This window comes from Gadus morhua, chromosome 13, assembly GCF_902167405.1.
Source record: "Gadus morhua chromosome 13, gadMor3.0, whole genome shotgun sequence".
Taxonomy (NCBI): Eukaryota; Metazoa; Chordata; class Actinopteri; order Gadiformes; family Gadidae; genus Gadus; species Gadus morhua.
In genome coordinates, this window is record NC_044060.1 from 14948415 (window position 1) to 14962908 (window position 14494).

A 14494-nucleotide genomic window follows, 5' to 3' on the forward strand; every position below is an offset into this window, starting at 1 on the left:
GGGGGAGGAGGGGGGAATAAAAAAAAGGTATGAGCGTGGACTACCCTCTAGTGGGGTAGATGATACACCCTGCCTAATCAGTCTTTGGTCTAGTAAGGATTTCACAAACATCAAAAGTTAACAAACAGACAGATGGAGACATTTATTTTGGTAGGATTCCATATCTCACATGTGATGTCATTTGTAATAAACCATTCCTCATCGTGTCCTGCCAATGCAATCCCTTATTATTAGCAACTTTACTATGCTGGTGTTAAAAAAAAAGAAACACACCAGTAGATATAACAATCTCAACACTTTCAGACTAAGAATAAATAAAGATCTTTAAAATCAGATACTCCAGGGATAACAAGGATAATCAATGACTGCCATCACAATGGAATAAAAACAAATAAGGAGGCGTGGCTGTTTTGGGTTCACAAAGCGGCCAGCCCAAGCAGGCGACATCTTTAAGGCAAATATTTGAATACATGCTGAATATTTACTGTATATATACATTGAATAGACATTATACAATTCAACAACTTCCATCTGTGACATGGGTCGATTTTCCAGTAGTTTAAGAGTCGATCAGTACTGCACGGCCAACATGGATGACGGGCCAAGTTATTTGTGTTTTACCAAAGTCGGGAGAACATGACATGGCTGAGTAAAACAAGATGACGAGTCTATAACTTGGATCCAAAATGAAGGAAAACAATGATGTATTTTGCTCCCTGCTTCGGTCAGTCCATTGAAGGTGCAAATTGGTGTAAATTGCTGCCCATGTTCCCCATATTCTTTTTAACCTTCTTTTCCTTCTTCATAGTTTCCACAAGTAATTCAAAAAAACCTAATTGATGTCAAGAGATTCCCGTCCTTATTGATATTGCCTGTAATCTCCAAAACCAGATGCAGCCATGGGGGCTGGGGCAGGTTCTTCTGCAAATTGGGGACCTAGATGGAAACAATGAAAATAAATGTTATTTTTTTGAATTAGAGATGCCCCTTAACATAAAAATGTCTCCTTTATGGAGGCATCCCCCGAACATGCATACCTATGCATTAAATACTCAAGTTAACACTTAAATAAACATGTAACATTCAATTGCAGCATTTCATTTTTTCATACATTCTTTATTTTCTATATTTATTTAGAATAAATTAGAATAAATAAATCAGGGACTTTTTTCTTTTTCAAACTACACCGTGTGTTTATTTGTTATGTGTAGCTTTCCAAATGTCAAACAATTAATTTTAGTCCAAAGATTCCCATGTATAAAGTGTCACCTGCCGTTTTCAGCACATCTCACAGAATAAACATGCTCATGACTAGTCATTTCATATAGTTTGACATTTTTACATGCTGCCCTATACACTGCGTAATCTAAAACCAAAGATGACATTTATTCCAGTCAAAAGTACCAGACTTACCGGTAGGAATCTGTGACGAAGCAAATCTGGTAAGAAGTATTCCAGCGCCTTCTATCAGAGCCAGCAATATGCCTCCCATGGCAGCAGAACCGACCATGGCCACTGGTCCATCTGAGTGAGAAACAAAGTCCCAGCTGAACTCTTAAGCACACATCATTCTTATGTAAATAGAAATGTGCACAAGCTTTGTCATACATCGTTTTCTTGAACCGTTGCACCAGGTCTACTCACTTCTTGCGGCAAGAATGGCTCCGGTCATGGCTCCACTTGTAATTGAATTCCAGGGATCCTCTTTGCCTCGAACTTTCACGAGTCCACAGTCAATCATAGAAAACAGGCCTCCCCATACAGCAAAACTACCTGAAATCAGACAAACCAAAATCATGACAAGACAGCTAACAAACATGCTTTGATTAAGGAACAGCATTGACCTCGCTATGGATGTATTTTGGGGGAGATGTCACTTGATTACCTCCCAATTGTGGAGCTCTGGTGCGGATGGCAGTCATGCTACCCTTCATTCTGTGGTTCATTCCCTACAACGAAAACGACATCTCATCAAGAAAGAAGTCTTCTACAATTTAAAGAACTTACTTTGACACACTAATGACATGCCACATAATAAGCAGACATCCCTAATTCAATTACCAAAAGCATTGTTTTTTTCCTTCTTATCCGTAGAGAACCAACAAATACACCCAAATCCGTTTGAATATAATCTAGTTTAGGCAACCCTACCCCCATTTGCTTTCTCCTTATTAACTAAATGTATATGGTGAAGCTCATTTAGTACTTTAGCATGTTTGGGCATCACATCCTTTAACCCAAATAATAACTGTTATCATTGTGTTTGTAAGTTTCCAATAGTCACATTAATAATTAAATTAAATAGAATAAATAAAAAAGAGCTGAGACACAACGTCCACAAACTGTTTACTGAGAAAAGACGTGCGTAGGATAGTTTGCTCTGGGTCATTCCAAAGCAGGTTCTCCTCCTTTGGAATGAATGTGTGGTAGGCCTGGATCTAGTCGGTTGGCTTTTTAAAAAAAGCCATCAACATTTCTGAATTCTGTATTAGGAATATTTTTTGGATGGTTTTTAGGGCAAACTTGCACTATAGCATCAAAAAACCTGCGCAGTCTGACATGTGTTGTTTACACAAACTATGAGGCCATACTTCTTGTTAATTGTACATGTACAATACAGTCAGCTTTACATTATGTTTTCTGGTTAAAACTTACTGAAGGGGCATTTCTGAAGCCTTTGACAGCCTGAAAAATCCCACCACCAATGGCCCCCATTGTGAAGGCACCGCCACAATCGTCCACGATTCTCCAGGGACTAAAGGAAAAACAAACATACAGTGAGGTCCCTTGGCATTGACTTACACGGGTATGGTGAGGTTGAATTGGTTATATAGGCATCAACTTTATCTCTGACCTCGAATACCAGCAGAAATTGTCTCCATATCGGAAATCATTGTAAACTGTAACAATGTTATAAAAGGACAAAAAACCAATGCAAGCATCCGATTCAGCTTTCGTCAATATGCAAAAATGTCAGCAGGTTGCACTGGATTTTGCCCACTGCATGTGTGAGCATATTACCAGTTCCATGCCAACAACATCATGTTAAAACAATTTCGAAACGTCTTACTAGACTTCCGATACATTATCAACAAGGATATTTTTAAAGTATTGAGGAAAAAACGTTGAGCAACACATTCAATGCAGTCAGACTCAATACCACCAAGTACTTATTATGTATAACTAGCAGTCTACACACGTGGAAATGTCACCGCTTGAATAACTATTTAGTAGTTAAAATAGTGAAATGACTGAGATCACATGCTATTTCACTAATGAAATGACATGTATAACAATGGTTGCTGAATATATAAGATATCCGACAAGGTCACTAGCAACGTGACTAGCGTTGACTTTCAATGCTCTGCTGGTAGAGCCCTGATGCTACATGCTGTTAGCATTGCAACCAAGGGTTGCCCCACTAAATGCTATAATACTAACAGATATTACTTTAAAAAAGTATGAAATATGACTTCAATTGTCAATATGTTCAACAAAAGAAGTGGGTCCTAATGGATTAAAACACATATTTTAGTATTTATACAGCTCGTACCATGGCTCTCTTGCGTATTCCTCCATTTTGTTCTTCTGGTGTTCCGAAAGACGTCACGCTTAGCAATGTGACGTAAGAGCTTTGGGTGAAAAGGCTGTTACAAAACTGACGTTGTAGTTTTTCTCCAAAACAAACAAAATGGTTATATCATACATTAAATCCAACGACACAGTAAAAAAATAAATATACCTACAGTTGGCCTACTAGATCATAAAATGACCATTATATGTCATCAGAGATCAAGAGCACATGCCGAGTATTATGGCTATTCTACCAGCAAGCCAGTTTGTTCTGTTTTGAAATGTGCTTTGCGGCGTTGTGACATAGTAGCTATGCATCCCTGTCGTGAATTGCACCCCTGTCGTGATGTTAAGATGTGAAAATTAAATCAGTAAATAAAGGGACATTTTATGATACAAAGACACAGAAACAAAAAATATTTATGAACGTACATTTATCCTGTCCTTAAGTCAGAAGTGATGCAATTAAATAACAGAGGACTACACTTTATTGGAATTATTTGGTGAATGGAAAGTATTGAGATTTATATATTAACGTATTAAATAAAGCACAAGATTTATGACACAACAGAAGCCACAAGATTTGGTTTATAATTTGCTAACAATAACTAAGTCGAGTCTAGAAGGGAAGGGAGCGGAGGGAGCAAACCCTCTCTCAATTGTGTATTTGGACTGCAGTACCCATTTCAAACGCTAGGTATCAATGTTTCAAGCACAATTGGTGTCGTCGTCATGTGATGTGCCAAGGGTTGGTGTGACATCACAAATCTAGGTTGATGCGACATCTTAATGTTTTTGTGACATCACTGCCAAAATCAGAAAGAGAATTTGTTTCTGGACACGTTATTAGTAGTAGGCCTAGGTCTACAGTTGCTCTCAATTACAAAATGATGTTAATGATGTGGCCGTAGGTCTGCCTTAGTGAAACTACAGTGTCCCTTAGATGGACGACTAAAATCGGTCTTAGCTACTTAGATACCCGCATGTGTGTTATGGTTTTCGTTCATGCAGCCGTGGATGGAAACATGGAAAATCCAGGGAAAAATATTATCTTACCAAGATTGGAATTGAAATACAAAAGAAATAGGCCTATGGGCCACCAGTCAACAAGTGAAGCAAAATGGATGGCACAAAATGGTTGCTCACCCTCACCCACCTGTCCGACCATATTTATAGACATGAATAACAATTAGCCTGATTGCAGGTTGATAGTTTGTTTTCGTGAACGGCCAAATTGTGAGGCGCTTTAAATGTTCCTGTCGCAAGGAATCTGGGTACAATATAAGTAATAATATTGCATGCTGTTTGGTGTTTATCAACTATTAACCAGCCATCTCCTTATGTTATTTTCCCTTCAGCCAAGATCTGGACTATTGGCCAGACTGAGGAGACAGACCGCTGGCCCCATGGCACATACAAACAGTAAAGGAATGGGTTACAGAGTAAGTCTCCTTGGAGAAATGACCAAATATAGACATTTGGTGGATGCAGAGGCTGAGGCAAGGGGATGAATACATAAACTGGTCTGCTGCTGTCCTGCTCTCTTGCGCTCTCTCTCCGTCTCTCTGAATACTTAAACTAGCGTGTTGTATCCTGCTCTCCTTCTCACCCCGTCTCACCCTGATTATCCAAACAACTGGTATATCTGACGGGCTGACATGGTGTCTTCCCTCCAGCCTGGAACATTACCGAGGGGAAAAAGCCACAGCAAAAGCCAAGCCAAACCAAATTATTCCTTTTGGTTAACACTATTGATTGATACTAATATATAATATAAAATATAGCATATTTGTTTTGTTCCATTTTTACCTATGTCTTTAACTGAAGACATACAGGCAGTCATAATAAAAGGCATGTTTGTGTGATAATACAAAATAAAACCATTTGTTACAATGTACATTCATTGCCATCACCGCCATTTATATAACATTAGATCAGTTTGAGAAGCACATTCTGTTATAAGTATGACATAAGTCAACATAAGACTTTGATAAACACATTATTTTATGTAAGAAGTATCTACAATATTCAATCTCCCAGCCTAAAAAAATACAGATATCAGTTTGGATGCTAAAAAAAAATCTACTTCCTGATAAAAACTCGAATTCTATCCTGCAAGCTGTTATAATAGACCAGGAATCCACTGGGCAGTTATCCAATGTGTTGAACATTGCCTGAGATATTTTGAGATTTGGCATTGAGACACACTACAAACCTTGTTTCATTCCATCAATACGGTTACCCTGGCGCTGTAAGATTGTTAAACCTGTCAAATAGTTAGAAAAACCTGCTCTGCATTTATCTCTTCCCTGATCTACTTTCTAGAATTCCACATTTGTGCAGAATTTCAAGTAAAAATTCTGAAATAGTTTTCTCCCACAAATAAATATTTAGATCTAATTATTGCTCCGTTTATCATTAGCTGGCTTTTATAGATTGAATCATTAAGCTATTTGTAAGTCTTGTGTCATTATTTATTCCCTCCACGCTCACATTTGTTTATTTTAATACATGATCGGCTTCATATATTCAAGTGCAAATAAGAGGTAAAGCATAAATATGAATAGAAACAAAAAAGCAACCATAAACTCTTGACCCTTGCTGCAGTTGAAGTCACCCCTGCATCACTCATCCTCCCTAGCATCGTATTGGTCCAGTGTTAGAGGGGAGGAAATCATTGTGAGGGTTTTTCTTTTCATACCATCCATTTGACTTTCTTTCTCTGCCTCCATGTATCCCACGGTTCAATTACATATAAAGAAATGTTACGACAGCATTGGAGGATGTTCATTTTTAGAATCCTCTTGAAGGCTGGTGGCCAGATGTCAACCAGCATCATCCCCTTCTGGTGGCCTGTCAATTCCAATGGGAATTATTGCAACCACTTTGGCACTGGAACCTGCACGAAACAAAGAGACACATTAGTAAAATATAAGACTTGAATGTACTTTCCGTTCTTACAAATCAATCCATATGCATTTTTCACCTAACCTTTTTCAGTTGGACATTACCACCTCCTCTGATGGAGGCCAGCAGTTGGTCTCTTGTGTTTTTGCCACCTCCTGGGCTCTTTGCATCCATCTTCCTCCGTGAAACTGGTGTCAGGGAGTTCCTAAGGGAGTCCACGTCTAGCATGGGTGGAGGGGGAGGCGGAGGTCCACCCCCAGGTGGAGGTGGAGGTGGAGGTGGCGGTGGACCAGGGCTTCCTCCTACTCCACCTCTCTTGGGAGTGAGCTTTGGCGATGCCATGGGCGAGGGGATGGGAGAGGGTCTCGGAGAAGCCTTGGGAGTGCCTCTGAGAGACCCACCGCCACTACCAATCTTAGGTACCTCCAGCCCCCCCTTCTTTTCCCCATTGGCCTGGGCAAGCTTCTGCTCCTGCAGACGTTTCTGTCTCTGCCGATCCATGTTGCGGCTTAGTATATTGGTCATGGTCATTCTGGGCCCTGCAAGCTCAAAGTGGTAGCCCAGCTTCAACAAGGTTGTGTTGTCTTTTAGAATTTTTGTCATCTCCATTTCTGTCTTGCCGCCACAAATGTGCCGCTGGTTGTGGAAGCGTAGCTCAGTTAGGGTGGCATTGCGCTGCAGAGCCTGGATGATGGACATTATGCCCTTGGGGGTGAGAAGGTTAGAGTCAAGGTTTATGCTGGTGATGGTGTTGTTTTGGCGAAGAGTGCCAGCGATAGCGTATGCAACGTGATCATCAGCCCGGCAGTTGGCCAAGGCGAATGTCTTTATGCATGTGTTCTTGTGCAGCGCTTCGGCGAACTGAATGAGTGTTTTGACCTTGATGACCTCTGAGTTATTGACGTTGAGCTCAAGGAGAGATGGGTCATTGTTTCGAACCTGCTCCATCTGTTCGTCGAACATGCTAGCGTCCTCGTCCTCCTCTTCCTCACCCTTGCTCTTAGGACTTTTGATCCCGTCACAGTTGTTGAGAGTCGTACTTTCCTCTGCCTTGTTGGCTCTGGAACCTTTGTTGTTTTTGCTCTCGTCCCGGCCCTCCTTGCACTGGGTCTCCTCTACGTCATGGTGTGCGTTTACTTTTTTCTCCTCTTTTGCCTTATCGTTTGGCTTCACTTCCTCATCAGTCTCTTTCTTTTTCTCTACCTTTTTGGCGCTCGATTCAACACCGTCAACCTCAGCCTTCTCAGTCTTTTGCCGCTCAAGCTTTAATTTTGTTTGATCCTTTTCCCGACCGTTTTTCTCATCTATCTGGCTTTCTGCCTTAGTCTGCTTCTCCAGCAACATGGAGACACGTCCCCGGGTTCTGACCTCCTCCTTTCTCTCTTTCTCCTTGCTGCCTTCTCTCTCGCTTTTCTCTCGAAGCTTGGATATGATGTCTTTGGTTTTGCTGTCATCCTTCCTCCTGGAGTCCTCTTTCTTCTCTTTCTCCAGGCTCTCCTTTTCTTTCTTCTCCTGCAACTTGGAGATCATGTCTTTGGTTTTGCTGCCTGTGCTCTCGCGGGCTTCCCTCCTGTCTTTTGGAACTTTGCTGTCCTCACATGTCTCTTTGGTGTCTCCTCGCACCTCACTCCTCCTGCTGTATCTACTGGAGAGGCCCAGGGAATCCTCTTTTGAGCCCTCGAACGCTCCTCCTCGGCTGCTCCTGGTGCTGTCCAGCTTTGCGTCTCGCTCTGTCGAGACGCTGGCCTGTCTCTGTAGTCCTCCCCTCTTGTCTTCGTTCCCCTCCTGGCTCAGGGCTGTCGTCCTCAGGCACTCCTGCTTCCGGCTCTCCTTCTTGGCATCACCCTGTTGGGGGGTAGGAAGATGAACCTTTAGTGATGTACTAGAAGGCGTCTTCACCTTCAGTAGGACCTTCAGTGTACCTTACTGTACCTGTACTATTATAGAAGGTATATTGACTTTAGAAGACATTTCATCAGATAGATAGATCGTAGGATGGATATAGTTGAATAGATATAGTTGGGTAGATGTATGGATGGATAAACAGTAATGGTGGATAGATAGATAGATAGAAAGATAGAAAGAAGATCTCAGAGTGTGAGAGTATAAACAGAGGACCCCACCACCTCCCCTTTCTTTCCCGGAAGACAAAAACAAAGTATGACGTAACCCATGATGTAACACCTAACCATGTTGTGGCATCTGTGGTTGTAATCCAGAGCCTTTATGAATGTCTTATCCTTACAATTAGTGACTGAACACACCTAAAAACCCACATAATACACTATGTGTGGGTTTCTTAGTGATTCACAAGACAGGGAACCATTTCCAAGCCCTACAGCGGTACATCCAATGGGAGAGTCACTACAGACTAAGTGTTTGATTTGTGAGCACTCTGACTGTTTGGCCAAGACCACTGCAGACGTGTCCTTAAAAGGCAGCGAGCGTAGGAGTAATCAACCAAGGAATTCCATCAGACCGGGATTAAGAAGCTCCACAGGGCCATGGCTCTCAACTAAACACGTTAAATGTCAAGCCCCCAGCCCCCGTGCCTCCTTCCATAACACTACCAGGGAAACCATGCTTATGTGAAAAGAGACGTATTGCTTAGTGGCCCAAAGCAGATACACAGATACCAAGGGTGTTTGTGTGTTTGTTTACACTTGTCTTTGTGTTTACCCCGTGTCTTTTTATACACCGAGGATGAGGGTATACTGAGGAGGGTGTAGAATGGCTGACAAGTGACCCTGGGGGGCTGGGTTTTTTCCTGGCACAGAATCTCACCCCGGGAGACCCAATATTAATGACGTGTTGGACATCCATGAGGTCCAGTTGTCCAAAGGCAGGGCAGTTGTTCAAAAGTGAAAACATATCTCATGGAAGCTATCATTTGCATACCGAGAGAGGCTGTGTGTAAAAAAATAAAATAATGTTACTGTGACTTACTGTGACATCATAATTTTGTGTCTTGTCAAAATACAATCTCCATTTGCTCTTAAGGTCTACTGGATAACAGTTGAAAAGGAAAAGACAACAATTGCTAAATATTCTAACCTAGAGCCTTAACATTTGTGCATTTCTCAGCCACTAAGCAACATGTCTTTCTTCACTAATAATAAAGTGGGGGAAGCATAAAGGTCTCAGTGATGGTGTGACCATACCTCCATCGACGGCTCCCTGGGACCCAGCCTGCCCTTAGGATCATTCTCTGTCCGACCGCCCGCCTTAGAGTGAGGGGCCCCGCCAGACGGGTTCTCCCCTTGGGCGAGGAGCTTCCCTGCCTCGCTGGCCGGGTCGGGAGCCTTCATCATGTCCTTCTCCAGCTCCTCCACCTCCTCGGGGGAGAGGGTGGACAGCAGGTTGTCCAGGTCCGGGTCCTCGCTCACCTGCCGCCCCGTGCGGGTCAAGCCTCTGATCTTCCTGCTGGACATGGTGGTTTAGAAAGTGGACGGTAGGACTCCGAAGGAGAGAGAGGAAAAACCTGAGTTGTTGAAAAGTGATTGTTGTTGTGGATTCTGGTGGTTATTTTGAGTAGATCTCGGTTAAAAAATAAAAAACGAAACTTTGGTGTTGTTATTTGTGGCTCCTATAGGCCAATGGGGATGTCCGGTCGTCCAGTCCTGCTGACCAAGAAGCCACCAGAGGCATCAATCCCTGTGTAAAGAGGCCGGGCTTGGAGGAGGCTGCCTTCCAGATCGGGATAGCAGTGGCGGACTGCACAAGCCTCACATCATCAAAGGACTGTGTGCCTGGGACATTCTTAGAAATCCTGTAAAAGTGCATGTCCATATTTAGTCCAGTGTACATAGTCCTTTAAAGGCAATGGGGAGGGCCAGCGTTTACAAAGAAGGCAGGGACTGGCACTGCATAGCGAGACTTCCTATTACATAAATCAAATTGTTATTTTCAGGAGACTTTCGTGATTATGTCCTTATTAAAGGCTCAGATAGGTTTTTTTCAACTAAGATAATGGTTTTAGGAGTGCGAGTTCATTCCTTACGTCCTCTTAACAGGAATGAACTTTAAAGTAAATGGCATTGAATGACAAAGATGTTTGTGCTTTTTACAAATACATTTAAGTAGATAATATAAATGGGTAAGAAGACATTGTTTGGTCATTCTACATACTACAAGAAACGGAAACAAATATTAAGTAAATAGGGCTGTGTCAAACTGAAAAAAATATAGATTAGCTAATAATTAGACATCTAGTGGACAAAGATATATTACACACACACACACACACACACACACACACACACACACACACACACACACACACACACACACACACACACGTAAGACAAGTCTTTTGTACATTCCATGTTAGATTTATTTTTAATAATAATAAAAAATATTACAATATATTGCAATATCTCATCATCCATATGACATAAGACAAAAGCCATAGCAAGACCATGATATTGCAATCAGTCTCAGTTCCATCAACACACTCATAGAGTTGGTCAGAAGCACAAAATTAACAGAAACACGTTTAAGCAAATTGATGTCAATCTTTACCAGCATCTTAAAAAGTAAAGTCCAGTGGAATCTTTGTGCTTTACAACGGCCTATAAATATATACATATGAACAACACAATTTCCATCTCATTCACATTTGTCCTGAGACAATACACTTTAATAGCTCTCAAGGGAAGCATCCTTGAACTTTATTTAATTATTTGCAATTGGCCTTTACTTTATACTGGTCTACAAATTAATTAAATACATTGAGAAAAGGTTATCTCTTTCGAACATGTACCATATTTGCCCTTTGATGCAAACAACAATAGCCGTATTCAATACTTGGGGCCTGAATAAACATAATCCAGTTATATTCTCATGGAGGGCTATACATATTTCATTAATAACTGTACAACACATGCTTAGAACATCATGTTTAACATTCAAGCATTTACAAGGGATCCACAACACCGGAGCAAAAGGGATGTTAACAAAGATCACCTCTGGGAGCGAGTTGGGGAAACTGCTGCTGCTGTGTGTGAACTGACCACCTTGAACTGTATCTATACCATCTTTAACCATAGTTAATCAAATATATGAGGGTGTATGTATGTGTGTGTATGTGTGGAGGGGGGAGGTTCGCCATTATTTATGAGTTTGTAGAAGAGGAATCGGTTGACAGTAAGATGAGAATAACTAATATAATACAATAGTCAACCAAATGTACAACCTCATCATAAATATACACTTCCTCATGTTACACTGTTGAGAGCCTTTTAGACGCGTGTTACAATATAATCAAATATGAAGTGGTTTGATTAACTAAATTGCATGGAAAAAGTTAATAAACCTTTTTATCTTTATTTTGATATGGTCGTGTAAGGCAAGATATCATGTGTGTATTTTAATCAAGTAGCATCACCTGCGACTTCACTGACATGGTACAACAAATACACTGATTTAACGGATTCACACAATAAAGTGTCTTTCAAAATGAACATCCCATTTCATTGTAATGACAATTATGGCAATAACTGGTTGTTAATGATTATGGCTAGAATGTTATTTATCTTCCAGCTAACATGCACAATGAGGTTTGAAAACGATTAGACAGATGAACATAATAGGCTACAACCAGGCTAACTGTCAAAGTTCATATGGAAGACGGGGTGAAATTCAGCTGCCGAGTACATTTTCATCTTGTCTGAACTGAAGTGAACCGTCTGACAAACCGTTTCCCATCCAAATTAGGAGTGTCATAGAAAAAAAACAATAAATAGAGTATAGAACATTCCTTATGTTAGTGTGCCTTGCATTCCCTTCAGCGATCCACATTTCTCATGAATAAATATGCTAGCTAAGAAATCGCTGATTAGTGATGAAATGTGACCTTTGGCAGCCATCATATCAAATGTGTTCAACCAGGGCAAGAAGGTCAAGCATTATTTGTTGAATTTCAACAGTTTAAATTAAAAAACCTCACCAAAATAGGGTGTTGTTTTGCTACCTTCATTCAGAAGGCCTAGTCCCACAGTCTGGTCTGTTCTGAGGCTGCTCGTTTCTGCTGCTAACTTGTCACTTAAGGATCACAAGACTCAAACACACCAGGACGGGGCTACTAGGAAAATGACCAAAAGAACTTCCCCTGGTTATCTTCAAACTGCTGCTAGTCAAGCTGTGTGTGTTTTATCCTCTGGAACAGTCACTGCCCATGCTGTGTGTTTGTGTTTGTGTGTGTGTGTGTGTGTGTGTGTGTGTGTGTGTGTGTGTGTGTGTGTGTGTGTGTGTGTGTGTGTGTGTGTGTGTGTGTGTGTGTGTGTGTGTGTGTGTGTTTATACATGACCAGGGTACTGTGGTGGAGAGTAAGGTGGAGGAGCTGAAAAAAATACAAGTGGAAATTCAATATTCATGCCATGTATAAATCTTTTTGTATTAAAATAAATATCATTTGGTTTGATTCAAAGAATCAAGCCTGAGCAAAGAAGGAAATCCTTATATTAGCCGGGCCATCAGAGGGTCCAGCAGGACTTTTTTTTAGTACTTGCTTTCCGTTAGACGATTCCGTTCACTTGCAGAATTACAGCAGCGTAACTCTTGTTCATTTGAGGGGAATCCAACTTTAATTACTTTCCAAAGATTTTCAATTATTCAGCTACCTGTGTTACACAGGTTGACAGGTTACTCTCAGCTGACAGATTACATTCTGAGTATACTACCAAGCCATGAGCAGCTGATAAGATAATCACATCACAGCAGCCAAACTACAATCTGCGTTGTAAAAAGCTCCCCTTTTAAATAAGCCACCATTCAGAACACATTGGGAATCTTTGGATAGTAATTAAGTGTATTCCCCTCACATGAACAGTAGCTGGGCTCCTTTAACTCTGAGGGTCAATGGAAGCTGCTAACAGATGGCACATACTAACGCAGTGAACCGCTTTTCTGGACACAAACGTCTGAAACCGGGTAAGACGTTAACGGTACTTTACAGTTACAGTATCAATCATATTGTATAATACATCATTAGAGAAGAGAAGACGCGGTGCTCATCTTACCCTGACCGTAGGTGGGGTCCATCATGGGGTACGGGGGGTAGGGGCCTGGCTGCATCATGGGGTACTGCGGGGGCATGCCGGGGTACTGGGGTGCAGCTGCGTAACCCGGATGGGGGTAGTCGGAGGGTCCCAGCGGCTTTCCATACGCGTCATACATGCGCTCGGCGGGATAGCTGGCCATGGGAATGTGCTGGGCTGAAATAAATCAAGTCATAACCAGGATTATTAATAATAAATATGTAGCAGGGCTACAACAGTTGCTTTTGATTCATACGTGCGTGTGTGTGTGTGTGTGTGTGTGTGTGTGTGTGTGTGTGTGTGTGTGTCCATCCTAAGCTACACTATTTTGGAGCGATTTGAAGTCGGACAGATAAGGGAATTTGCTGCTGAAGTTGGGCCAACAGTAGTAGTAGAGTTATTGGGTGAATGTGTGGAAATAAAAACACACACAAGTTACTTTATACGCAAGTCCCGGCTTCATATTTAGATTTGTATCAAGTCTTTCCACACGTTTTGCATCGGCACATGTGAAACGTGCGCTGCGCCCTCCAGCGTTTGGTGACGGTTTAGATTGAACAGAGGTTGCGGTGCAGGGGCTCCAGCTTTACCGTCGTACGGCGTCCGACCTCTCTGCTGCCGGCGCTGGTAGAGGTAGCAGCAGGAGCACATGAAGCAGCACACCATGGTGGCGATGATGGCTACAAACAGCAGGATGGACGAGGCGATCCCAAATATGGTGTTGGGGCTGTAGTCAGAAGAAGAAAGAGTGAGCGGGATACAGAGAGGAGAGTTGGGGATAGAGAGGAGGGTCAGGGATAGAGAGAGATGAAGAAGTGTTAGAGCTCTCACTTTAGCTTAATCTCTAAAAAAGACATTTCACCACCGCTGTTTTCTACCAAGAGGTCTCCTCTGCCTTCACGGCCTTGCTCTGCGTGCTAATAAGAACAAAAGAAGCTTCCTTCATCTTGTTTCACGGACAAGACTTACAATCACTT

At 41.8% G+C, this 14494-nt stretch overlaps 3 protein-coding genes across 4 annotated transcripts in view; all 3 read right to left on the reverse strand.

Annotated features, from left to right (window-relative positions):
- Positions 1 to 117: 117 nt before the first annotated feature.
- timm17a (translocase of inner mitochondrial membrane 17 homolog A (yeast)) lies at positions 118 to 3861 on the reverse strand. 2 transcript variants are annotated; one of them, XM_030375853.1, is made up of 7 exons: positions 3747 to 3861; positions 3554 to 3632; positions 2656 to 2755; positions 1886 to 1949; positions 1645 to 1773; positions 1414 to 1524; positions 118 to 936 (listed from the first exon to the last, which is right to left on the reverse strand). In XM_030375853.1, the coding sequence occupies exons 2-7, from the start codon at positions 3577 to 3579 to the stop codon at positions 860 to 862; spliced, it is 507 nt and encodes a 168-aa protein (XP_030231713.1). In that variant the 5' UTR covers positions 3580 to 3632; positions 3747 to 3861; the 3' UTR covers positions 118 to 859. The 2 variants fall into 2 exon arrangements, with proteins under 2 accessions (XP_030231713.1, XP_030231712.1); XM_030375852.1 differs by having other exon boundaries at positions 3554 to 3843.
- Positions 3862 to 4043: 182 nt separating this feature from the next.
- On the reverse strand, positions 4044 to 10274 carry lmod1b (leiomodin 1b (smooth muscle)). The gene is made up of 3 exons (XM_030375845.1): positions 9642 to 10274; positions 6565 to 8325; positions 4044 to 6472 (listed from the first exon to the last, which is right to left on the reverse strand). The coding sequence occupies exons 1-3, from the start codon at positions 9909 to 9911 to the stop codon at positions 6446 to 6448; spliced, it is 2058 nt and encodes a 685-aa protein (XP_030231705.1). The 5' UTR covers positions 9912 to 10274; the 3' UTR covers positions 4044 to 6445.
- A 700-nt stretch (positions 10275 to 10974) lies between these two features.
- The window catches only part of shisa4 (shisa family member 4), a 5845-nt gene continuing 2325 nt past the window's right edge, over positions 10975 to 14494 (reverse strand). The window contains exons 3-5 of the mRNA XM_030375847.1: positions 14108 to 14244; positions 13500 to 13694; positions 10975 to 12820 (exon numbers count right to left, since the gene is read on the reverse strand). Of these exons, the coding sequence (XP_030231707.1) occupies positions 12777 to 12820; positions 13500 to 13694; positions 14108 to 14244 (376 nt within the window). The 3' untranslated portion in view covers positions 10975 to 12776. The remainder of the gene's footprint in view (positions 12821 to 13499; positions 13695 to 14107; positions 14245 to 14494) is intronic.

Coding starts and splice junctions, on each gene's coding strand:
- timm17a (XM_030375853.1), bottom strand. CDS start 3,579: ATGGAGGAATACGCAAGAGAGCCATG. Junction 2,756..3,553: donor GAATACGCAAGAGAGCCATG/GTACGAGCTGTA, acceptor TTTTTCCTTTAG/TCCCTGGAGAATCGTGGACG. Junction 1,525..1,644: donor AGCCATTCTTGCCGCAAGAA/GTGAGTAGACCT, acceptor TTTCTCACTCAG/ATGGACCAGTGGCCATGGTC.
- lmod1b (XM_030375845.1), bottom strand. CDS start 9,911: ATGTCCAGCAGGAAGATCAGAGGCTTGACCCGCACGGGGCGGCAGGTG. Junction 8,326..9,641: donor CCAGGGAGCCGTCGATGGAG/GTATGGTCACAC, acceptor ACCCCCCAACAG/GGTGATGCCAAGAAGGAGAG. Junction 6,473..6,564: donor GTAATGTCCAACTGAAAAAG/GTTAGGTGAAAA, acceptor TGTTTCGTGCAG/GTTCCAGTGCCAAAGTGGTT.